The sequence below is a fragment of the Ostrinia furnacalis genome, unplaced genomic scaffold, assembly GCF_004193835.3.
Source record: "Ostrinia furnacalis isolate ACB-3 unplaced genomic scaffold, ASM419383v2 OfSCF4245, whole genome shotgun sequence".
NCBI lineage: Eukaryota > Metazoa > Arthropoda > Insecta > Lepidoptera > Crambidae > Ostrinia > Ostrinia furnacalis.
Window position 1 is genome coordinate 1022177 of NW_021134484.1, and position 26499 is coordinate 1048675.

The 26499-nt window shown below is 39.7% G+C and overlaps 2 protein-coding genes across 2 annotated transcripts in view; both read left to right on the forward strand.

The window, feature by feature from the left end:
- The first annotated feature begins 753 nt into the window (after positions 1-753).
- Positions 754-10804, forward strand: Grp170 (hypoxia up-regulated Grp170 co-chaperone protein). The gene is made up of 9 exons (XM_028313486.1): positions 754-966; positions 1074-1390; positions 1665-1807; positions 2331-2491; positions 2969-3123; positions 3539-3749; positions 4761-4993; positions 8126-8237; positions 8559-10804. The coding sequence occupies exons 1-9, from the start codon at positions 952-954 to the stop codon at positions 9954-9956; spliced, it is 2745 nt and encodes a 914-aa protein (XP_028169287.1). The 5' UTR covers positions 754-951; the 3' UTR covers positions 9957-10804.
- A 5109-nt stretch (positions 10805-15913) lies between these two features.
- boi (brother of ihog) overlaps positions 15914-26499 on the forward strand; it is a 36703-nt gene continuing 26117 nt past the window's right edge. The window contains exon 1 of the mRNA XM_028313499.1: positions 15914-16115. The gene's annotated coding sequence lies outside the window, so the exon portion shown is untranslated. The remainder of the gene's footprint in view (positions 16116-26499) is intronic.

Below are 26499 nucleotides of genomic sequence, written 5' to 3' on the forward strand. Positions count from 1 at the left end.
ATGTCTCCACTATTTCGTGCTCTGTGATGTCTCCAGCGCATGTTTTGTCCACGGAAAGGTAAGGTTTTGACCTACACAATCAACAACAACATGTCAACACTCAACACAACAAATTGTTCACATAAATTTTAAATGTTGACATGTTTTTGTTGATTGTGTAGGGCAAAACAAGCGCTAGAGACCAGAGCCCCGATTATGGTAATTTTTAACGTCAACAATCCAGACACGCTTCTCGATTCTGCGATACGATTGGTCGTCCAACAGCGTACGTCAGCTGTTTTGACCAATCGTATTGCAGAATCAGAAACGCGTCTGGATTGTAGACGTTAAAAGTTACCGTAATCGGGGCTCTGGCTTAATGAAAATGTTACTATAATTAATATACAAAACAACAAAAGAAAAATTTGTGATTTGCACACTATTACAAATATCTTTCTTTTGGTGGTCAACTGATTATAGATAACCAATAACCTTCCGATTATAGTTTGACATTGCCCGAAGACATCGCGTCCGCAAATATACTTTTTATCCCTTTCGTTCTAAAGCAGATAAACAGAGATGTCCAATGCTCAACAACTGTCAAACAAAATAGGAAAAGGAATTTTAATAAAGAATTTTAAGAATGAAGGAGATTATGTATATTTTCCAAATGTATTTTAAATAGTTTAAATTATTTAAATAAATAAATCTTCAAAATATTACATTTTTAACTTTCTAATTTCAGAAAAAAAGTTTTGGCAGTTCTGAAAAATCAATGATTGGTCTGCCGATGACGGAGTGAAATGGCAACAACGTCATTGACCACAAAGAAGAAAACACGTTAAACTTGACGTGGACTAAAGTAGCTGGCCCACTTTGACGAAAAATACAATAAGATTTATTTGATTCCGCTGCATTAAAAGTCGATAAACTGATTGGATATAAGCCTAGATGTATAATTCTTGAAATAAGATGGCCCTAAATATTGTAAGTGCATACTTTTTCACAGAACAAGGATCGATGTGACAACCTATTTTCCAAATCATTGCAGTGTTTCTGGAGTTTTAATGCGGACCCGGTTTTCTGTTTTGCAGAAAATGTACGGGGCGTTGTGTGCGGTTTTGTTACCGCTGCTGTTAATTCAACGAGTGGATGCGGCTGCAGTGATATCAATCGATTTGGGGTCAGAATGGATGAAAATCGGCATCGTGTCTCCTGGTGTCCCGATGGAGATTGTACTGAATAAGGAGTCGAAGAGGAAGACTCCAGCTGTTGTCGCGTTCAGGGATGGCGTGAGGACCTTCGGGGAAGATGCAGTCACAGTTGGCGTCAGGTTCCCCAAGAATTCTTACAAGTATCTTCTGGACTTGCTTGGAAAACCATACGATCACCCTATTGTTCAAGCATATAGGTTAGTAATGCGTCATTTATCTGCTGTTTCTATTTAAAACTCTTGAATGCAAAAGTACACATACTATCACAGCTGTAAATTGAAAGTACCTCTAAAGATGATGAAATTTTATTGCTGTTACCTAAAACTTAATTCAATTTCATGTACTTACTGCTAATTGAACATTGCATGCATTACATAGTTGTGCAATATGTTCATTTTGTGAATCACTACTTGTAACTTCACACAAGTAAATTTCAGCTACATGCATTCCAACTCATGTTAAATTTTTCAGGGAAAAGTATCCATACTATGAGATTGTAGCTTCACCCAGAGGCACCCCCGAGTTTGTTCACGATGCAAAGACTCGGTTCAGCCCTGAAGAGCTAGTGGCTCAGTTGCTGGCCAAAGCCAAGGACTTTGCAGAGATCAGCCATGGTGAGTGTTTTGTCTTATTATGTGTCTTTCAGCCAGCTGTTAGTGAAATTAATTTTATTTATTGGTTATATCATACACTTAAGTACATAATACTAGTAAAAGTTTATGAATAATGAATGATAACAATTCCCTTTCCCAAAATTTTCATCTACTGTATCTACTGATTACCTATTTTCATTTATCAAAGTTTTATGTCTTACTAGCTATTATTCAGAAACATAAATTGTTTTCTATATATTAAATTTCAGTTGAGTTGATTGATTCTTATTAGATCACCTGAAACTGGTTTATTGAGATAAATATACAATGTATCACAAAAAAAAGTTATGCTTTATGTAAAACAAGAACCAGATTTTTGGTACAGAAGAAAAAGATCAGAAATATCAAAGAATTTTTCCTCAAAAACTTATATTCACTTAGACATGTCTCAAAATTGAGTGCATATTTTTCACACATACTAGTGTGACTAACATTTTCAAGGTAACTTAAGCGTGTCAAGTGATAATTTGATTATTCTCCACAGGTCAACCAATAACTGAGTGCGTGATCACGGTCCCCGGTTTCTTCAACCAAGCGGAGCGCCGAGCACTCAAAGAGGCTGCTGCTCTCGCAGGACTCAATGTTCTGCAGCTGATCAACGATTACACAGCAATTGCCATCAACTATGGCATATTTAGAAGAAAGGTTTGTTTTGTTTATAAACATACTGCCTTTGTGCTTTTGTAATTATTGTACAATGGGCCACAGTTCCAGCTACCCATTTCTGTTTTTTCTCTCTCTTACATCAAATGGCGATTCTTTGCAATAGAACGAAATAACATGACCAGTAATGGGTAGGTGAAAGTGTGGCCCATACTATACTTTATAGAATGCAGTGTTTTATAAAATATACTAACAGTTATTCTTATTGAAGGGTAATAATATTAGACATACTATACTTATTTGAAGATAACATTGATGTTGATGCTTAAAATTTTATTGTACAGTGATTGGATTTAGTTAGAACTTGGGTAAGGCAATCTTAACCAATGTTGTCCCCTAACTGCTACTTGCTGATGCAAGACCAAACTATTTAGCAGTGACAAATAGTTGACCAGTGATTTAATCATGGTATTTCAAAGAATTCCAACTTAATGAATATCTTGCTATAATTTTTTTTAGGAAATCAATGACACAGCGTGGCATGCCCTGTTCTTCGACATGGGTGCTGCGTCCACCAAGGCTGCCCTGGTGGAGTACAAGACTGTCAAGATAAAGGAGAGAGGCTATGTTGAGACTGTCCCGCAGTTGCAAGTCTTGGGAGTTGGCTTTGACAGGTAGACCTTTATATTTATTTTTTGTTTTCTTTTATTTTGAAAACACATTTCTTACATTTAATAAAGATAATATCAAAAATTTTTCTTAACAGTGCCTAGAAGACTTGGTTGTTTTAGAATTATTCTGTGAACTTAGTTACTTAGTTAGATAGATTAGCTATTACAATATGTTTTAGGAAACTTTCTTGGGTTATTTGCATATGCAGCTTTTTATAATGTGATGTAGCTATAACAATGTTCTTTGGGTAACACCCTTGGTGTGGTGCAGCTTTTATGTGACATATTGTTATATTTGAAGGTTAATAATAATAAATAATAAATCTTTGGACAATTTCACACAGCGCCAGCTAGCCCCAAAATAAGCAACTTAATGCTTGTGTTATGGGTGCTAAAAATGTTTTTATTCCTTCCTTAGGACCCTAGGTGGTCACGAGATGACACTACGCCTCCGCGAGCACCTGATCAAGGCGTGGGAGGCCAACGGCGGCGGCGACGTTAGGGCTTCGCCCCGCGCCATGGAGAAGCTGCTGCGAGAGGCAGAGCGTCTGAAGGTCGTGCTATCAGCCAACACAGAGCACTACGCGCAGATTGAGAGCTTGCTGGATGATAAGGACTTTAAGCAGTTGGTAAGTTCTATCAAGCAAATCTTCTATTTTTTGTGGTGGTTAATAGTTGTAATCTAAAAAGTAAGAAGGTCTTAATGTACCCATTACCGTTATTTCTATTTATTTCAACCGGCAGACAGTGGTGACTTGAGTTTGTTGCGGTGCTACTTCTTAGCACTTGCCAAATGTTGATACGAAGCGCTGGTGGGGCAAAGAGACTAAGTTTTTTTTTTATATCCACAACGAAGAAGTTCTTGGCCTGTATCTCACCTGATGGTAAGTGATGATCAGGCCGAAGGTGGAAGCGTGCTTCACTTGGAATCCTCAACCACGGAGGAACTGGCTATCTTACCTCTAACCGCTTCTAAAATTTAATATACCTACCGCCGTTTGACACGTTTTCGACTTGACAGTGCATGCCCTATAAAAATGAAAAGTCTAAATTCACTTTGGACCATGATTTGGCAGCTAGCAACATCGAAATAAACAAGTCTCCTTATCTTTTGGGTCTAACCAGCGAATCTAGGCAAACATTATGGCAAGTAGAAGTAACTCATTCATCTTTGTCATTATCGGCCGTTTGGTGTAGTGGTTCGAAACGGACTACTATTCCGGAGGTTGCGGGTTCGATTCCCGCATAATACAAACATTTGTGTGCATGAAAATATTTGTTTGTATTGGACTGGGTGTTTTCTATGTATAATATGTATGTATTTACAAAAAAAAAAGTATTTAAGTATGTTTATATCCGTTGTCTAGTACCCATAGTACAAGCTTTGCTTAGTTTGGGACTAGAAGCGCAGTGTAAAATGTCCAAGGATATTTATTTATTACTAGCTGACCCGGCGAACTTCGTACCGCCTTAGCGTAGAGATTTTCTTAATATTTTTTTCCGTAAGAACCATCCTTGGACTTCCACAAACATTTAAAAAAAAGAATTATCGAAATCGGTTCAGCCGTTCACACGTGATGCCGTGACAACGCGAAACGGGTTTCATTTTTATATATATAGATTTATTTATCTTTCTCCAGGTGACTCGAGTAGAATTCGAAGAGCTCTGCGCCGACCTATGGCCGCGCGTGTCCGGCGTGGTCCAACGCGCGGTCAGCGCGGCGGGCGGCGCCGGCGCCGGCGCGCGGCTAGTGCTGGCCGGCGGCGCCGCGCGTGCTCCGGCGGTTCACCAGGCGCTGTTCGCGGCCGTAGGACATGAACCGGCGCGGTCTATTAATGCGGATGAAGCCGCTACTATGGGAGCCGTGTACAGGTATGTTAATTATTGAGTCGTATTGTCTCCACTGCCAAAGCATGTCTCTTAGGTGACTTGTATAGAGTTCAATGACCGCGTGTGTGCGGCGCCGCGCGCGCGCCCGCCGTGCACCAGGCGCTGTTCGCTGCCGTAGGACATGAACCGGCGCGGTCTATTAATGCAGATGAGGCTGCTACTATGGGCGCTGTGTACAGGTACGGTCATCATTACGTCACTCTGTGTACAGATACGATCATCATTAGGTGACTAGTCTACACTGCAGGAGCAAGTCTCTCAGGTGACTCGTATAGAGTACAAAGAGTTCTACAGCCGGGCGCGCGACTAGTGCTGGCCGGCGGCGCCGCGCGCGCGCCCGTCGTGCACCAGGCGCTGTTCGCGGCTGTGGGACACGAACCGGCGCGGTCTATTAATGCGGATGAGGCTGCTACCATGGGAGCCGTGTACAGGTACGATCATCTGCAGGAGGACGTCTCTTAGGTGACCCGCATAGAGTTCAAAGTGTTATAGCCGCGGGCGCGCGTCTAGTGATGCGTACCAGGCGCTGTTCGCTGCCGTAGGACATGAACCGGCGCGGTCTATTAATGCGGATGAGGCTGCTACTATGGGCGCTGTGTACAGGTATGTTTATTATCAAGTCATTTCGCTCTGTTGCAAGAGCGCGTCTCTCATGTTCAAAGAGTTTTTTCTATAGCTGCGTCTACTGCTGGCCGGCGGCGCTCTATTAACGCGGACGAGGCGGCTACTATGGGCGCTGTGTCTATTCTGCAGGAGCAAGTCTCTAAAATGACTCGTATAGAGTTCAACGACCTCTATAACCGCGCGTGTCTGGCGTGGTGCAACGTGCGGTCAGCGCGGCCGGCGGCGCCGGCGCCGGCGCGCGACTAGTGCTGGCCGGCGGCGCCGCGCGCGCACCCGCCGTGCACCAGGTGCTGTTCGCGGCCGTAGGACATGAACCGGCGCGGTCTATAAATGCGGACGAGGCCGCTACCATGGGAGCCGTGTACAGGTATGACCAGCACGCTTATTAGGTCATTTAGCGCAATAAGCAAGTCTCTAAAACGACTTGTATAGAGTTCAACGACCTCTATAACCGCGAGTGTCCGGCGTGGTATTGAAGCAGACTAGGCGGCTACTATGGGTGCTGTGTACAGGTACGATCATCATTAGGTCACTTACGCTTGTATTCACGAACATTAGTATGAGGTTACTAGTGCTGGCCGGCGGCGCCGCGCGCGCGTCCGCCGTGCACCAGGCGCTGTTTGCGGCCGTAAGACACGAACCGGCGCGGTCTATTAACGCGGACGAGGCGGCTACTATGGGCGCCGTGTACAGGTAGGACCAGCACGCTTATTAGGTCATTTAGCACAATAACAAGTCTCTAAAATGACTCGTATAGGGTTCAATGACCACTATAGCCGCGAGTGTCCGGCGTGGTATTGAAGCAGACTAGGCGGCTACTATGGGCGCTGTGTACAGGTACAATTATCATTAGGTCACATACGCTCGTATTCACGAACATTAGTATGAGTTACTAGTGCTGGCCGGCGGCGCCGCGCGCGCGTCCGCCGTGCACCAGGCGCTGTTCGCTGCCGTAGGACACGAACCGGCGCGGTCTATTAATGCGGACGAGGCCGCTACCATGGGCGCTGTGTATAGGTATGTTCATTATTGGGTCGTATTGTCTCCACTGCCAAAGTATGTCTCTTAGGTGACTTGTATAGAGTTCAACGACCTCTATAACCGCGAGTGTCCGGCGTGGTTCAACTAGTGCCCGCCGTGCACCAGGCGCTGTTCGCTGCCGTAGGACATGAACCGGCGCGGTCTATAAATGCGGACGAGGCTGCTACCATGGGCGCTGTGTACAGGTACGATCATCTGCAGGAGGACGTCTCTTAGGTGACCCGCATAGAGTTCAAAGTGTTATAGCCGCGGGCGCGCGTCTAGTGATGCGCACCAGGCGCTGTTCGCGGCCGTAGGACATGAACCGGCGCGGTCTATTAATGCGGATGAGGCCGCTACTATGGGCGCCGTGTACAGGTACGATCATCATTAGGTGACTTTAGTCTACACTGCAGGAGCAAGTCTCTCAGGTGACTCGTATAGAGTACAAAGAGTTCTACAGCCGGGTGCGCGGCTAGTGCTGGCCGGCGGCGCCGCGCGTTCTCCCGCGGTGCACCAGGCGCTGTTCGCGGCTGTAGGACATGAACCGGCGCGGTCTATTAATGCGGACGAGGCGGCTACTATGGGCGCTGTGTACAGGTATTTATTTTTATTTAAAGACTTTATTGCACACACAACAATGTTCAGTACAAAAAGGCGAGCTTAATGCCATAAGTCATTCTCTACCAGCTGACCTTGAGGTATGTTTATTATCAAGTCATTTCGCTCTGTTGCAAGAGCGCGTCTCTCATGTTCACAGAGTTTTTCTATAGCTGCGCGTACGCGCCTAGTGCTGGCCGCGCTCTATTAACGCGGGCGAGGCGGCTACTATGGGCGCTGTGTACAGGTACGATCATCATTAGATGACTTTAGTCTACACTGCAGGAGCACGTCTCTCAGGTGACTCGTATAGAGTTCAAAGAGTTCTATAGGCGCGCGCGGCTAGTGCTGGCCGGCGGCGCAGCGCGCGCCCGCCGTGCACCAGGCGCTGTTCGCTGCCGTAGGACATGACCGGCGCGGTCTATTAACGCAGACGGAAACTGGAAACATTGAATTTTCGAATAGATCCAGTTTATTTTGTAACCTATTATTGGTATCGTTGGATAGAGCTCGTGAAGCACTTTCAGGGTCAGTAACCAGTTTTTGAATATCTTGTATAGTTTTTAATATTATGTGGTTTTACTAAATGTATGGAAGCTGGAATCATTGAATTTTCGAATAGATCCAGTTTATTCTGTAACCTATTATTGGTACCGTTTGAAAGAGCTTGTGAAGCACTTTCAGAATCAGTTATCAGATTTTCGATATCTTGTATAGTTTAGAAATAATCGAGTGAGATCACTTAACGTTTCCACCCTGTATAGCCGCGGGCGCGCGTCTAGTGCTGCGCACTAGGCTGATACAGGCTATCTAATAAGATTACCACAATATTTTTCGTTGTTTGTAAGTCCTTTTATTCTTTATTTCCAGGGCGGCGTCCCAGGCCACAGGCTACAAGGTAGCGCCATTGAACGTGCGCGATGCGGTACTGCTGCCCATCCAGGTCACCTTCACCAGAAACGTCGACGGCGCTGACAAGCTGGTAAGTAACATCTGTCACAATCAGCACTCAATGTCTCTACATAACATGCCACATGCAACAGTGTTTAGCTTGATATGCTGATGTTACTTTTTACCCGACTGCACCAGAAGGAGAATTATGTTTTAACCACTATAGTCAAACAACTAATTTCAAATTCGTTTCTTTTCAGGAAACGGTATTTGTATAGATGAGATTTTAAATTGTATTATATAACTAAAAATTAATATAATTATCATAATTATTATGATTCTACATGAAGTCTTTAAAGCTTATTGAGTTTAAATTGACATGTGACTTAATGAATTTTTGTTTTTGTTACAGATCAAGAGAACGCTCTTCGGCCCCATGAACCCCTACCCGCAAAAGAAGGTAATCACTTTCAACAAACACACAGACGATTTCTCCTTCAACGTGAATTACGCGGAGTTAGACCACATTCCTACCAATGAGCTCGTGTACATCGGCTCCGCTAACCTCACCCAAGTGGTCCTCACTGGAGTAGGTGCAGCCTTAGCTAAGCATACTGGAGAAAATATCGAACACAAAGGAATCAAGGCACATTTCGTCATGGACGACTCTGGCATACTCAATCTGGTCAACGTGGAATTCGTAGCAGAGAAAGCCGTCACTGAAGGTGACGACATGGATAGTACTTTTTCTAAAATAGGCAGCACTATTAGCAAACTATTTAGCTCAGATTCCGAGACGCCAGATAAGCCCGAAGAAAAGTTAGAAGAGAAACCACAGGAAGCCGAAAAGGCCAATGACACAGCCAAGGCAAATGAGACAACCACTGAGAAACAAAACGCGACTGAGACTGAGAAACCTAAACCTAAGATAGTTGTGCTCAAGGAACCCATCACTACTGATCAGGAGATCTTGAATCTGCAACCCCTGACGGCTGACCAATTCAAGGCTTCAAAATCCAAAATAAATGAACTGAACGCCATCGACAGGAAGCGAGTTGAGAGGGAAACTGCCCTCAACAATTTGGAAGCGTTCGTGGTTGACGCTCAAATGAAAATGGATATGGAGGAATTTTCCGAGTGCGGCACTCCCGAGCAAATCGAAGAGATCAGGAAACTGTGCAGTGAAACTTCGGAATGGCTATACGAAGATGGTTACGAAGCGGCCACCGAACTGTTTGAGGAGAAACTATCGTTGCTCAAAGATAAAACTAACCCGATATTCTACAAGAACTGGGAACACCGCGAGAGACCCGACGCGGTTGCAGCCATCCGCAACATGATCAACAGCTCCCAGGAGTTCCTGAAAATGGCCAAGAATTTCACTAAAGAGGCTAACTCTGAAAGGGACATATTCACAGAAGTGGAAATCGATGTCCTCGAGAAGAAGATCACGGAAACTGAGACGTGGATCACCAAGGCCGTCGCAGAGCAGGACGCGATGAAGAAAAATGAGGATATAAAGCTGACGGTGGAGAGTATAAGAGAGAAGATGGCCAATTTGGACAGGGAGGTGAAGTATCTATTGAATAAGATGAAGATTTGGCGACCTAAGAAGCCGGTGAAGAAGGAATCGGACAACAAAACTGAGGAGACAGTGATTGAGCCTGAGAAGGCCGAGACCCAGGAGGAGATTCAGGCGGAGACACAAGCGGAGACTGAGGCTAAAGAGGCACCGGCCGACAACACGAGCACGACCACGGAGCCTCCGTTTCAGATCGGCGACGGCCAGGACGAACATTCCGAATTATAATATTTACGAGTGGAGTAATTTATATTAGTCTAATTTATTTTTTACTTTCGAAGTCGCCGTGACTTGTTCGCATTTCGTGCTGCCGCTACTTACGTGGTTTCGTTGGCACCTTAGGATTAGGGGCACGCTGTGTGGTTACAGGGTTAGGAATAGAGCGAGAACTGACGTTGATTAAAGTATTTGAAATACTTTTTGTACTTTTTATTATTACATCTCCCTATGCTCTGTATTTCCGAAATCACAAATGTATGGTCGCTAGGACTCACTAGATTTCTTAGGATGTATTGACGAGTGTTGTAAAGGTTGATTTGTAAATATTTCTTATACTATTTATGGTACTGAATCTAATTAGTTGAATTTTAGCACAAATTGTCTATATCGGGGAGGAGCGCGAAAAGCGAACACGTCTATGAAACTCAATCTCAGTCGGTACAGCCGCCTCTCTTGATTCCATCTGAAATTTAATATTTGTTGTTGTTTCCTTTTGCTATGTTTTTATAAGGCGGTTTCTCTATGTTTATGCAGTGGCCCCAGGACGCGAGAATGTTATATTTATTGTAGTTGACTATGTGATATGTAAATGGCTATAAGTTGTGAGAGTATTAACCGTTGTGGCTACAGACATTCGCCTGAAAAATGTACAAGCAGTCTAAGATATCACACAGATAATAATAGTGTCAAAATAAAATACAGTAAGTCGTAAGTGCTATAAGACATTAATAATCTTCAAATAACCAACAATGAAGGTGCGCTCGTTGTCTGTAGCGACATACTCATTAATAAATTTAACTCCGTAAGTGAGATTTGTTCAATACCCAGTCGCAAAAGAAAATAAATTATACAATGAATAATACATGGTCGTTTTATTTCAAAAACAATATCAGTAAATAAGCAGCAGGGATCGCTCTTAATAAACTTGTTCCAGTTTCTTTATAAGACTATAAAATTATGTTTGTTGTTGTATCCTACAATGGTTTATCCCTGGATATGATTGCATTAATATTAATGTTCGTTGGCAACATAATAATATTATCTTATTACAAGTTGTTAAACGAGATTTAGTTAGTTGCGAAATTGTTTTCATATTCAAAAGGGGAAAACGGACAATCTGCAATTAATTATATTTCAGGGGATCTTGAAAAAGATTTTTTTGCAAAATATCAATCATATTTGGTTTCAATATTAATTGAACAGTTGTTTTGTGTAGTAAACGAATTGTCGTGTGTAGGTACATTCTGTTCTTTGCCTTACCAGTACCCTTCAGACAAACAACACTTACACTAATATCAAGTGAACAACGTCTACAGACCTATTGATAAGTCGGTTGAACAGAAACTTTTACACCTTTGAGATACAAAGCTTACACAAAACACAAAATCTCATAGCTACTGACACTTATTAGGCGTTTGTGTTGACCAAACACATCCTCGCCCATCAATAAGTATCCAATCCAATTTATTAATCCAAACACTCGGTTAATCGATTGACTCATTTTCCCAGAATCATAAGCTATGCGCACCGCACACCGAATCGGGACATCCGCGACAAAATTGGTCGGCTACATACGTGATACGGCGTTGAGCTTTAGCGCTTAGCGCGCACTAATCCGCTATATTCCGAACGAACGCCGAACCCTGATTGACTTTACGTTTATGTTTGGGAACGTTTTTGTTGAGCCTTGATACGAGTGTGTTTAGGACTACCATGAGCTAACTCGTGGGAGATTAGTAGATTAGCGTGGGCAGGCCTCCCACTAGGTGAACCGACGATCTGGTGAAGGTCGCGGGAGGTACCTGGATGCAAGCGGCGCAGGACCGGTCTTTGTGGAAATTCTTGGGGGAGGCCTTTGTCCAGCAGTGGACGTCTTTCGGCTGAAACGAACGAACGAACGAATCTTAAATACATTAAGTAGTCGTCATCGTGTATGTATTTGAGTAGTTGAAATAAAAAATAGGTATAGAATATGATACACACACACGTATTCTTCGCGGAGTGGTCAGGAATGCCGTTTGCGACCGTCGGAATTACACAGAGGGCCATTAAACGAAATGTTTTGCTGCACCTGGATTGTTGGGCGCAGTTCTTTTAACTGACATAGTTGGCCATTACAACCGTTTTATTTGTTTATTTTTAAACTTAGTTGACAACTTGTAGCTTGTACTTACCTATGTATAAATTAAGTTGCCCTCGTCGCGATTGCCTTCGTCCTCTTTTATCGTGTAGATTCTATCTAGCTCAGCCATGGTGTAGTGTTAGACCAATGTTAATCGTCACAGGTATCTGATTTAGCTTAATCTAACTCACTCAGAAGCACGGAATCATATTCTTTATGATCTAATTCAAGTTTGGAATAAATGTTCTTTAATTGGTAACAATTTAAAAACTAACTTTACCTTAGATTTATATGTCTGTTGCTAGGCCAATCTGGAAAATAGGATTTTGGATTTAGATCCAATTTAATTAACAGTTTCACAAGGTTGCTCCAACACCTTAATTAAATTAATCCTTTCTAAGTATATTACGCTTTTATCTCTGAAAATGTTTAAGCGTCTTTAATGAATATAAATAAACATTTTAGACAGCTTACGAGTACGTATTTATTTTGGCGTTTTGACGCCTCATTTGCTAACACCATTAGCGAGATAAGCAGCTTTGTTTCTGTTGAATACATAAAACGATACTGAATCTGATAATCGCTAATTAATAACATAATCTCTGGCGTCTATTCGACAGCGGAGTGCCGCAAGGGTGTATTTTAGGACCATTTATTTAATTAAATCGCTTGATGGGTAATTGGCAATGAAACAGGCTGTGTTCATTAGGATTCGCGGCGCGGCCTGGCAGGCATCTCATTCAGACCAGCGCGCGTTTTTATCACTTCCGCTGGAGCTGGATGTTCCATATTTAATGTGGCTCCTTAAGACCTTTTGCTAAGTGTCCATCCCATCAGCCCACGTCAGCTTCGATGTTACTGATTCATACTCTTTTTACTAAACTTTATGAAGAAATCGCGGCAACATTTTTGATACTTTATGAATGATGATTTAACTTCTTTACATTGAAGGTTAGGTAGAAGTTATTCGTACCTATACTTACCGTTGCCTATACACGTTCGAAGTTACTTTTTGCAACCAGCCTTTTCGGGAAGATTTCAGGTTGCTATTGCTATTAGTGAAAGTAGGAATTGTGTTCCCACTATCGAGACCTATCCTTGGCTATATCTTTCATCCGATTTCCAAATTAATAAATTTACCAACTTTAGGGATACATTTGCCAGATATCGGTCAAGGCAACACGTGTGCTCATGGAGACAGAGTTCGTACGGAACTATACGATCTATTCAACTTTTCCACTTTAGATATTAGTAAAGTATACAATACCGGTAAGTTGCGCCTCGTGTAGCTCGATTCCTATGATCGATCGTATAAACACAATGTTGCCAGCTTTCACACGTGTTTGCTGTGCCAATAAGTTAGTGCGCGATCCTTCATGAGATTCGCCAAACAACAGTGCGTGCTAATTGGTCTCGGTCGGTTAATAACTTACTTTGAACAGGTTATTTGTGATGTGGTAGATTCGAGATAATTCGGTTTAACGATTATTTTGCACTATTAAATCACAATGAAACGACGCGGCACGAAGTCTAGCCAAAAGTATATTTAAGCTGATTCGCATATTTTTTTCTTTTAGAAGATTAAGTTAAACTATAATCTGTAGGATCGATATAAATTGGCAATATTGCAAACAAGACCGCTTCGACTAATATTGACACCGAATTGTCTGTATCTCCACTGGAGATTCTCCAGGGATGTGAATAAAACCAATCTTTGCAAAGTCAATTAAAGTTAAGATTGCTTCGGCAGTTCAATCACTTTGCAATAAATGGTTATCGTTTCTTATTTTATATTTGCCGAAGTTTACCTATTGGAGTAAAAGTAAATTTCGGAATTTTGTGCCACCGATCACGGGTTCGAATGCGTGTCATAAGTTATTTAAAATAACTTATAGGTTATAATAAGTTATTGAAGCTATAATAAGGCTTTCTAGTCTATTTCTTCGGGGAAATTTTGTTCAAACGATAAAAGGGTTATTTAATCCTTTTCGTGCTTGAAATGTGACGGATTACTAGCTACTAGAAACGCATTTACCCCGGACCCACTCACCCAGAAATTGTAGAGTAAATCTGCTAATACTTGCCAGTTACGTAATATAGGTACCTCTTTCGTATTTCATCAGGGACTCGAGATCCCGGGGGAGGACTAAGTACTGGGGGAAGTATTTGGCGAACAGATTAAGGTGGTAGGTAGGTGCTGGAGTTGGGAACGTGTCTTGTTCCTTCTGCAAATTGTTCAAGACTGATTGTTATTTTTTTATCTTACTGTTGCTGAAAGAAAAGATGTACGGACACCTAGGTAAGATGATTTTGAAAGAAATACGAAAACTTAAACACAGGTGAAAATAACAAAGGAAGTAAGGTATGTATTTAATTTGTAGATCTGTTTAAAACACGTCAGTCAATAGGATATTTACCAAAGGTCTTTTGTTCGCTGACATGTAATGTACATTATGTAAGAAATGTGTTTAAAGTAGCTGTTACGCGCACGGAGATATCAAAAAAGCAAGTAAGTTGTTAGGTATTTTTTATTTCGTTTTTCACCACACATTAGCTAGCCGAGGCTAGGATACGGTAATTTAGTACCTATCTATTTAAAGGCAGATGGTGCTTAAAGCTCCTTAATGATTCAATAGAAGGAAACTCATAACAAAGGAGACGAGTAAGTAGGTAAGTGGTCCGTCTGTATTAACTATAGATCGTAATAGGCAAGCAGGTAAGTGTTTTCGTTTAAAAGAAAGCAAATTACCAATGTCGGTTTATCTATCTGAAATCACTATTAGTCTAACGATAAACATAGTTTTGTGTTAGGCTTGTTTTAGGGTCCGCTAAGAAAAGTAAATGTAAAGAGTTGAAAGGTTCAATAGAATCATCATATTTGCTAAGATAAGACTCACCGGGGAACAACAAGTAATAATGATAAGAATATGCATTATAGTAAGTATGTAGGTACCTACTTAAAATACGAGTATACCCGAGTATACTTTCTCATTAAAAATCGATTAGGTTCACCAAGAAAAGTGCGATTATGTGCACCTACTTTAATGCTAAAGTGCATCATAATGATACACGATAAATATCACGTCCTCTCTGTTGCAAAGTGAATCTTGTAAGTTCCATTTGCAATAGATTTGTGCACGTAGATGTTAGAGAGCGCCATTTATCTAGGAATGCGCCTGGACCAGAATGCTGCCCCCTCCCATACCTCTCACTTGCCGATATTTGTTTTTTGTACTGCTCGGGTTTCTTATGCAAAAGTAGGGACTATCGTAAGAAGTTAAGAAAATTCGTTGGTCCTTCGAACCGGATAAACCGGGATTGTAGATAAGTATTGCATTTATGAACTTTAATGAAACGAGGCTAAGTGACTGTTTGTTTTTGGATTTAAGAGATGAGTAATAAAATGATGCCCTGAAGGAATAATTTTGAGCAAACGAGTAGGTAACGAAATCTTCAACAGCACGCGTTGTTTTTTATCTCATGGGCATAAAAACGAACAAATTCAGTGTGTAATATGGCAACGTCGCAGCTTTCAACTTTGTATAATTGTCCGTGGCAAAAACATCTCATAAAACCAGTTTAAAATTCCCAGAGCCTCGCTCCGAGCCCATCACAGGTTCATCTCAAATAAATGTTAAATCATACAATATCTTGACAGGCACCTAAAGCCCCATTACAGTAACTTGTTTCCAAAGCTCTTTTGTTTTTTTTAAGTCCCGAAGGAAGAAGTCGGCGCCCGCGCCGTCCATTGGCGCCTTTCTCCGAACGAGTGACCGGGACGCACCGATTGTTATTTCGAGCGGGACAGAGACGGAGCATAGCATTCCGCGTCAAGACAGACAAGCCAAATGGATCCAGTTTGCTTGTTAAAGGCCGGCCCGTCGGTAGTGTGAGCCATGTGAACTTTTCTGACCATGATGTAAACAAAATAACTGATATTTGTGTTTTAATAAGTTCGTTTGATACTGTGGTGTTTGAAGTATGTGCTAAAGGGTGCTCCGCTAGAGGATTCCGTGTGGATTTTCGGAAGAGCTCTCGATTAATCGGTAAGAATAACTAAGAATGCAGCCCGTTCCCTCCCGTCCCTCTTGGAAGAATGCAGTGCACCTCGGCTTTCGACTCGGGCGCACCTTGCGGGTTCGGTTTATCGAAAAAGTTGCTCTCATTTTATTAGGAACACATACATACTAGTGAGCATACATATATTGACTGTGAGATAATGTTGTTTCATGAGATGCGAGATGGGAGATTGCGCTCGATCTGTTTGCCGGTGTTTTGGGAAACAAACAAAGAGAGCAAATATTAGTATTTTACTAAGTAGGCAGGATTGTTCACAGTCCAGTAGCTCGGTGCAACCGGCTATTGACTGCGTGTCCGGCAGTGCACGTTAGATAAATAGGAAGATGAACCAGCTTTTGTTTGACTATAGGTCGTTGTTGTCCTATACCGAGAATTTAAAGATCAGGGTTCGATTCTCGACATTAAGTTGTATGTAGACAAATGGTCAAAATAAAAATGGTTTACTTAAAAATTGCCCCCAAAATAGATGGCACGAAATTCGTCGAACAAAGCTCTCCATGTCGTGACTTTGGCCCAATTAATTCGGAAGTCATGAGAATGGGGTTAACACATCTCCTCTCTACGCGATTCCATTCAATCTGTCGAATACTCCGGTTAATTTGGAGATCCTTGAGTCAATGAACGTAACCAACGTAACCTTGACCGAATCACGATAAGAGCCGCCTCATTGACCACCGGTAACATTTGATAATTTAATTTATTAAGAAAATATTTATATTTACTATATGAGTCAGAGTTGGAACAAGTTAAGTAACTAAAAACTTAACTGTTTTATTTTGGCTGCGCTTGCGTCTGATTCAGCTCTACATTTTCGGCGTAGCATTAAGATGAATGGACAAAATTGAAATAAATCTCTTGAAATAAAACATTTCAGAAACATAACGCTGTAGTAAATAAATAAATCTGTAGGTAACGTTTCCAGGTTAAAAAACGTATAAAGGTTGAAAAAATACATAACTAATGACTCAATAACTCAATTTTTCAACGACCGTTCAGGATAATAATTTGGTGTCTCATCCTGCATTCACAAGCCGTCCGCGGACGTCTTCAATGACACGCTACAAGTGTCGCTACAAGCTTCTAGGGCCCGCATCTGTAAAGCAGAAAATAGGATAAATTACACTTCGACCATTCAAACGTAATACACACTGAAAAATAACCCCCTTGTTAATAAAAAGTTACACAGTTGTTGAACACTGTTTTAAAATGACATTTCCATACTAAACGTCACTTTAAAACACTATTCAACGAGCGTGTAAGTTTTATTAGTAAGGGGGTAAATAAAGCGTATTTGTGACTAAGATTTCATCATCATCATCATTTCAGCCATTGCTGGTCGTAAACCTCAGTTCAAGGAATAGGTACCACAATACACTTCCCTTTAGCTCGAATTTTTCTTAGCTTGCTAAGCTTGATGTCTACCTTGATTATAAATGTGTTTATAATTAGATTATAGAAAATAAACCCTAGCCGTGTGGTCATTACTCATTATCCCACAATATATTTTAACGCCATTTCTTCTGATTTCATCTTTCTAAGCTGATATGTTACGGGATCTTTATAATAATCAAGATCAAGCTATTCCGCATTTCCATGTGAACTAAAACGTGTGGTTGCCCTACCGGCGCGCGCGCAAATATATTAAAATACAATGATAACGAAGATGCATACGTGATTTGCCAGACGTACGCAATTCTCTAGCAATTTGAACAGTTTTGTAGGTCAGAACAATATTAAGTGTCGTTTTTAAAAATAACTATTTAAAGGTGAGTTTTAAAAATACATTTTGTACCTACCTGTCTGTACTGAGTAGAACATACCAGATAGATCTTTCTATAGAAAATTCACACTTAGTAGGCGCCTACCTATAAGATGCTATAGTGTGAAATTAAATGTGTCAAGTCAAATAAAGATTCTCAATAAGTACAGTTCTAAGACTCAACATTTTTCTGGTTTCAAATAAAAAAAGGCGAATCTGAAAATATTGAGTTAATTCTAATAAATATATCACCTTTAAATTAAATAAGTATAGCTACTTTTCCCGGGGGCTCCATTCCATTCCATTGTTTCTTATTATTTCGAGTATCAGTACATTTTAATATACTTTTCCATGAATCCAAATTGACGAAAAGACTTTTCGTGTAATTCGTCTACAAGTACGAGTAGGTATGTCATTAAAATAAGGTTTAGGAAAATTATTTCCAATTCTAAAATTAGGCACTTAATCTTCTACTAAAGTTTAGAATGTTAACAAATTCTGGGAATGTTTTGTTTAATTTATCAAAATTCAAACGAACCGTTCAGCTCCTTCGATTTCGAGGTGGTGGCGAAAATTAGATAATTAGAGAATTTTGGCACAAAAACCATATTCCACAATTCTATTCATAGTAGGTATCAAATTATTATAAATTATAACAATTTTATTCAATGAAGACTTATTTCAGATTTCATTTGTTACTAACTGAAATTAAATAAAATTTCAGTTAGAAACAAATGAAAAGTAGTAAGTTTCGCCGAGTCATTCAAACACTAGTTCAAAAAATTAGCCGCTGAAAGACGTGTGTAAATGCCCAGATTAGATTTCAAAGTACGCAAGCGTACACCAGTGTCTGTCTATCAATTAGCTACCTAAATTAGGAGGTGCAGATCATCAATCAGTTCATGAGCATGATAATCGATATTGTACACCTATGTTTCTACGAGATCATTAGGTATTAAGGTGTCGAATTCCTCCCATCTGTGTTCCCAGTTCATGCAACATGTTAGTTTTTCTTTTCATAAAATGCTTTCTGCAAAGTTCGTTCGTAGTATTTTTGAACCATAGAAATGTGTGAAACTCACAACATGGGGACATAGCCCCAGAACAGACGGTGAAACGCAACTGCAACGAAACTGCAACTGGTAGACTTTACTTTTGAGTTGCATCTAAGTTTCTGCCATAGCGTCCGTTGAGAGACCACACATGTTCACAGACCGCGACCAGTTTGAAACTTTCAGTTTCAGTTTCATTCATCAGAATCATCAGAAAGTTGCAGTTTCGTTGCAGTTGCGTTTCACCGTCTGTTCTGGGCCATAGAGTTTCGCCTACCACCAACCCAAAAGTAGTGGTCGAGCGGTAATAACCCATTCGTTGGTTCCGCCTTCGTGGTGTTAGTCGTTGAGAGCTATGGCTTATTGTGCGGACTTGATAATACACAATTCCACCGTTTCCAATAAAACCCTCCGCAAACGCCGGCGAAAATATCAACAGGAAAGTTTAATGGGCGCGACGAATAACTTAAACAGACTCGTAAAGAAAAAGAAATATTACTTTAGTGTAGAAAACGTCAAGCTAATTTATTTAGCTCACTCACTCTAATGAAGGTAGAGTCTGTACCTAATGCGATAACGGTTATCCTTTAAAAACATTTCCGTAATGCTTTTTCACCAAAATTCAGTGAAATTCTTCAAACTTAGTTCACGGGAAACCCTTGCTACATTTAAAGTCCACAAACGAAAACTTAGGTGATGTAAAACAAAGGGCGTGTAGTAAGAAAAGTGCACTGGAAAAATTGCTAAAAAAATAATTCATAGCTCTATGACAATCAGTACAAAGCAAAGGCAAATGATCAGCAGTGACCATTTCCAAAATGTATCCAACGACGCGACAGCCTTTTCAAAACTTTACAGTCTGTTTTTATGTGAAGGTAAGATAACGATGGCCAACAAACAATAGTTATACGATATCCACTGGGCAATCAAGCCGGAGATTCTTCGATAAGCTCCATCTTGTAACTTCTCCGAGGAACAAGCCATCAATTATTATTAGAAGCTCGCGCGATCATAAGGGAAATATACTTGCTCATATTTGATTTGGCGTTTGTTTGCCCGTTCTTCTAACAGCATTATAATATGATAAATGCACTGTTATTTCTGTTATTTCTTCTTTATCCCACGTGATCGATAAAGGGAAGTCATTCCTTTACTGTACAGAAGAGAATGGTGATATTTGCCATGGCATGACATGTTTAATGAAGTTGATCCTTTTCTTCTATCTTGGTTGCAAAAATTAAAGTCACTTAAACTTTAGTACTTACCTAGTCGTCTGTTAACAAAACGCCTATTGTAACATTACAAATCACACAAATAATTTCCGTATTGGATAACAATTAAGCTCAACTGAAATTCACTACGTTCATTGCGTATAATTAAATGAAATTTAGATAATTTGTAATTGTAATAAGCCGGTTTCGATGACAATTTAAATTGTTTGAATAATGCTAAATCCGTCATTTAGATCGTTTCCGCGTTCAGGGTGGTCCACTAGCGCAACCAGGCCATTCTAAATAGCACGGGCCACGGTGAAGGCGTGTATCGAGGACATTAAGCTAAAGATTCTGCTATCTTTAGTTCTTGTTACAGTATTTTCAATTTTGCAACAAAAAGGTGTAGTCTGATTTGTGTGGTCAAATAAGATTCCAAGTAAAAGTATGTTTGTGTGTAAAATAATTGTACATAATATATTGCACACACATTTCCAATGAATTCTTTACATTCTACAGGCAAGTACCGACAGTTGTATGAAATTATTTAAAAGTACCTACACAGTAATCAGATGGAAAATGATTGGAATAATAACCCCATAATAACCCCATATAATTTATCTCACATTGCCAAAAACTGTTGAATGAAGAAGTTTGAAACATGAATTTCTTTGAATCATAAAAAACCAAGACTTCATTCAAATATTCGTATTAAATTATATACTGAGATGACATTTCAGAATGACCTCTCTTTTAAAAGTGATCTTTTCTTTCGTATATTATAAATACAAAAACTTTCGATGACTCCTTCCTCATTCGCGGTGGTCCGAGAACAGCAAATGAGGGGAAGCAATTTTTAGCACGTGGATACTAAAACTCTTCTAAAAGTTTTAAAAGTATGTCGTCGTATTTGAATGTCGCCGTGGCTCAGTGGCAAGGCAACAGAGTATTCTCTCGTGATTCGGAGATTTTGATTTAGACATAAATACACAAGTGAGACACAGTTGTCCAATGGAAGATGAAGGACATATCTCAGTACAGGGCATTGGGAATTGGTAGATTTTCCAGGCTAAGTAGGTACTAGTCTCTTGTTGGTATCTCTAGTGATACCAGTGATAGAGCTACGTGTCTCGTCAATGTCAATGGCATAAAAAATATCAAGTTATTATTATAAAAATAACTTACACATTATGTCGAGAAAAAACCGTCAATGAGTCTACTTCCGCATTCAGGGTGGTCGGGAAACCAGCATCATATTAAAGCACGTGGTGTTATTAAAGTTAATTGATAGCTCTGATGTGATATTTATTAGTAGGGTACAGTATAATATAATGAAGAACACAACTATGTCTACTTCTAAGCAATCAAAAGTTGATTCGAAGAAAAAATAGAACCATTTGCCATAAACTGGCCATATTAATAAAGCTCCAGCATCCAATTTCGCCAAAAATCCTCTAACCCTTCGGCGTTTTTATGGCACCCAATCCATCACACGAACCCATGCATTTTTGGTACTTTTTTGCAGTAATAATAAGCAAGACAAGTGTGCTAAAGTGCCTTTTGTTTTGAAAAATGTGCTACAGAGCATTTTCCGCTTCCATGGTGGTCTCACTCGGAAGTATCATAGCACGTGGATTAAGGGCTCCACTAGGGGATGATTCACGAGATCAACCACATTGAGATCTAATCTAAACTACCCTTGGGGCTAAGGGAGAAGCCCTTGAAAGTCCTATTTTTTCCCCAGCCGGTTATTTATTTATGAGCACTCCGCGTTTCAGGGCCGTTTCGTACCAAACTGCTATTTGGAATTACTTTTAATTGATGTTCCATTATTGAACAATAAACACACATACTTTTTTTGGTAAATGAATGGATTTATTTATTTGAGGTCCCTGCTCGTGAATTTCGATCTGTCATGGGAAGTCTTCATTGAGCGCTCGTATTCCAACAAAACTAATTTATTTTTTACTCGAAATTAAATAGTAATTGATTTCAAAGCTACAAAAATCGAATTATTTTTCATATTTACTTCAAAGAGTAGCTAGGTATGTTATTCTACTGACGCCAAATCTGTCTCTCCAAAATTCAGCAAAATTAGTTCAGTGGCTTAGCGCAAGAAAAGTTTACAGACTGAGTTATTTTGGCATTTATAATTATCAGCAAGGATTATTTAAAACTATAGAACTGCGATAAACCGACATGAAAATATACTTAATGCCATCGACCTAATTGACAGGGCTATAGTGTTTCACTAATAGATGCTATTTGTATTTATAGCAGGCACATTGATAAGCTTAATATTTTATGCAATACCAAACTGAACGGTGGTTTTCATTGTCACTTTAAAATTGTGTTTGGGTTTGGAAGTGAAGTACAAATTATATGTCCGGAAATAGACTGTTGCTGGTTGATAAATTAGTCATCGAAAACTTACCATAATCATAATTTTAGTACCTATCTTATTAATTGTTACATCATGAATTTACTAAGTGTGCATTTGGTAATTGACGATCAGTTCGATAATATTTCCTTGCCGTTTGGCGTTCCAATTCAGTAAAGTTTTCACCACAGTTGTGTCTTTTTGATTTTCACCTACTTTTCATACATTTTTCACGTAGGTACCAATAATTTGAAGTTTCTTTAAAAAAGTTCGTATGTTCCTGTAATATGTATACTTATTTGTAACAAAATAAAGCGTTCCCTTTCATTTGCCTGTAATCTTGACTGCGGATAAACATTCCGAAAAGAAAATGTTTATTCGGAGTACACACTAAATAATATATGACGATGATGCTTGCGTAGGCCGTATCGTAAAAGCGGGAGTGTGCTTGAGACGTTACTGTGTTCGCAATGTTATTGCCAGGTAACTACCTCCAGAGATACTTTACTCAATATTATACAAACAGTCTACTTATGTCTTTGTAATGGGTGTCTTTGTAAAAATGACTTCAACAGTTTGTCGGCAGTCGTTCTCGTGCTAACCTAGTATTTGCAAAAAGATAAATGGTCTGTACAACAAAAATCTCAAATCAGGGTAAATCGTATATTTTGGTGCTAGATCTTATTCGAAATCCCTAAACTAGTAGTAAATTAACTTAGGGTGTAAAACTGTTGAGGTACCTTTCACCAGAACTGGTCGTTATGTAAATCCTTGGGGATGCCTTTGTCCAGCAGTGGAGGTAATTTGGCTGACGACTGAACATTTCACCATTTGCAATGAAATCTATTACAAACACGTCCCATTGGCATTTCCTGTTCATCGCGGGGTTGTTACATGTTTATAATAGTGCCGCCCACAAAGTCTACCTTCATCAACCTTCGCCCAGCTGCCGTGAACAGGCCCTTGCAAGAATTCACTCGTGCCCGAAAGGACCGTAAACTACATGCTTATTTTACAAGCATCCTAATAAAAAGCTCAAAATACTCCTTAGAATTTGTTATTACTACCAATGACTGTTACTTATTAAGAAAGCTTTTACTATTACAGATCTAGTAAATAATCTAATTTGGCCGAATCAGCGTTTGATTCGGTCCTTTCTCCTTTGATTTTATTTTAATAGGAGCCTTGAAGAGTTTCATATTTATAACCTTGCTTCTAAATTATTATTTGAGAACTTTAGACTAAGATCGGTTGATAAATACCAGCTTTACATTAACTGCAGTGCACCTGTGCAATTATGTAGATATCGGAATATAGCCGCCTGTGGATTGAACAAATAACTGCAGCGAATGGAGCATGATGACAAATGTGTGTTCAGTATAGGATAGTGTTTGCTCTATGGCCTTTTAGAAATGATTACCTAAGGATCAGGATTGGTTTTAAATATGTGGAGTTTAAGGAATGAAAGATAGCTATGTATGTAGGGAAGAGGATAGTCGTAGTAGAGAGAGAGGAGGAAATAAAAATATTGATTTAACTAATGACATTGGCAAACGTCGAGCCTTCGTATTTCCACTATATTGTACAATCTATAATTTCAGATTTGAGCAACCATGCTCACTTATTATTCTTAAAAGGGGTGTCCTTTTAAGAAAAATAAGAATACTCTAGTAGTGTACCTACTAATCAACTAAATTCACCAAATTGTGGCGCTGGCGTGCTGGTGTTCGTTACCGCAGTCACTTGTTCTCATCTCATACTATCACAAAGTGTGTTTTGTTTGAGAATAACCACTTTGTTGTGCTAATCCATTAGACAGGGGCCTTACTAGTGGCCACTTTGTTGATTGGCCTTCATACAAGTCTATCTGGATGTTGAGACTAAATCTGGTTCGAGTTGATTACGCCAATTCTATTTGCTAGGACTTGTTTGAGCACGTTTACCGTTAATTGAAAAAGGTTAGCGAAACTTTCCCCAGAGACTAAATGAAAATGCTATTGTAATTTTTGGTGAATACTCTACTTATTGTCACTTTATTGATAGTAATGTTTTTCTGAGAATAGTCTCTTTGACAAGTTTATCAAGTTTAATATCTATTAACTGAGCAATTATTGTAAGTAAATGCACTTTGTGGTATTGGAAATCTCACTGAAAGGGCTTGCTGATTTCAGAAGCCTTTCAGACTTGTCCTCTTAATTTTGCTCTTGACTTTTAATACTATTAAAATAATAGTCTCTATAGTCGAAAATTTTTAAATATGTTTTGCTTTTGCTTATGCTTTCTTATAAGCTGCTTATAAGCGCGGCGCGTGCACGAAACGATGATTTGATAGCAGTTGTCTAAAATGTAACTAGAAACTACCAAATTCTTTCATCTTTATTCATAAGACTCGCTTCATGAAAATTATGTAAACCGCCAATTTCGACTTGCACATCAATTTCCCAAATCTGTAATTTGAAATGTTCTATAACATTTCGTAGTAAACGTGCCGCGATTAAAACATATTTACATAAATGTTCGCATCAAAGGATGTCGGTAACAAGTACTGGTTCCGTGACAAATCAATAATTACTGTTTATTTTGAAACCCGAGCCGTATCGGGACCACCTACTGGCATGGGGTCGAATTACCTTCGTATCATCGATTACATTTACTGGTGTTAAAGGAACACTGCAAAACAGTTCGACATTCTCCTCTCTCTTACTTTAATAAACGTAAAAAATCTGTCAAATTTATAAAAAACAACGGTTATCGTTATAGTTACGGTTGAAGTTAGGTGCACTACTTCTACTTAGCCTCTCTTAAGACATAACTACGAGTAGGTAGAGAAAGAGCTCAAAACTGGACCCAATCTTAAGCTTAGATTCAGTCTTTTATGTTGAATTTCAAAATTTAGACCAATTTCATAGGACTAAAATTGAATAGACCTTAGTTCGCTCTACGCGATAAGCTGGTCTGAGTTCTAAGATTCTATTTTCTAATGAAATCCAAGCCTTATTCATTAATTGATAATCTCAAAGTAATAACCACTTGACACCACTCAGATTAGACACGGAGCCAGTACATAAAACGATTATTAATCCTAATGGACGGCTCTTAAATATAACGACTGTAATTAATTAGCGGACGCCATAATAGAAGAAACACAAAAGCTTTGGAAGTGTCGATAAAAAGCCGTGGGCTTGTAATGAAAGGAATGAAAAAACGCTCAAGTGCAGGTTGTTGAAGTACTTTTAGTGTTCCGTAGTTGAAAACCTTGTTATAATCAAACTCTCCTTATAATCAAACCGTGTAAATTAATTTATGTTCGAACCAAATAAATGTTTCTTTTTTGTTCACTATGCAATACAAGTGCGTGAATTCCAGATGAAGCTCGCTTCCATCTTTGGCCTAATCATCACTTTCCATCTGGTGATATACAGGCCAAGAATTTCCTAGTTCATAACCGCTTAAGTGCAGGTTGTGTAAGTACTTCTAGGCTAGATTGCACCATCTTACTTTAACTTTAACTAACGTCAAAATTCTGTCAAAATCCATAAAAAATCACCGGTTATCGTTATAGTTATGGTTCAAGTTTGATGGTGCAACTCAGCCTAAGTGTTCCTTAGCTAATAAAACGTATAAAATATGCAATACCATGCAATGCAAGATTTCTAGACACGTCTACAGGCTCCAGGGATGAAGGAACAATGAGAGATATCTACTAGATCAGCTTTCATACGTTGAATGGAGTATTGCGAGTCGTGCTCGAGGCACTTATAAATAGCCTGTGGGCTGTATTACCTCGATAGGATTTTGCTTTCATCTAACTCTATAATATGTAAGATTATTCAAGTGTTTAAAATATGTGTAATAATATTTAGTATTTAACACTATTTTTCTAAAAGAACTCGTGTTCTGACAGCTTCTTTATTGTCATTGGGTTCTGCGTACCGCCAGTTTTTTCGA

Bases quoted from the DNA above. Each gene is read 5' to 3' on its own strand.
- Grp170 (XM_028313486.1), top strand. The intron at 1,808-2,330 runs GTGAGTGTTTTG...TATTCTCCACAG, and splicing joins CTTTGCAGAGATCAGCCATG to GTCAACCAATAACTGAGTGC. The intron at 3,124-3,538 runs GTAGACCTTTAT...TTCCTTCCTTAG, and splicing joins TTGGGAGTTGGCTTTGACAG to GACCCTAGGTGGTCACGAGA.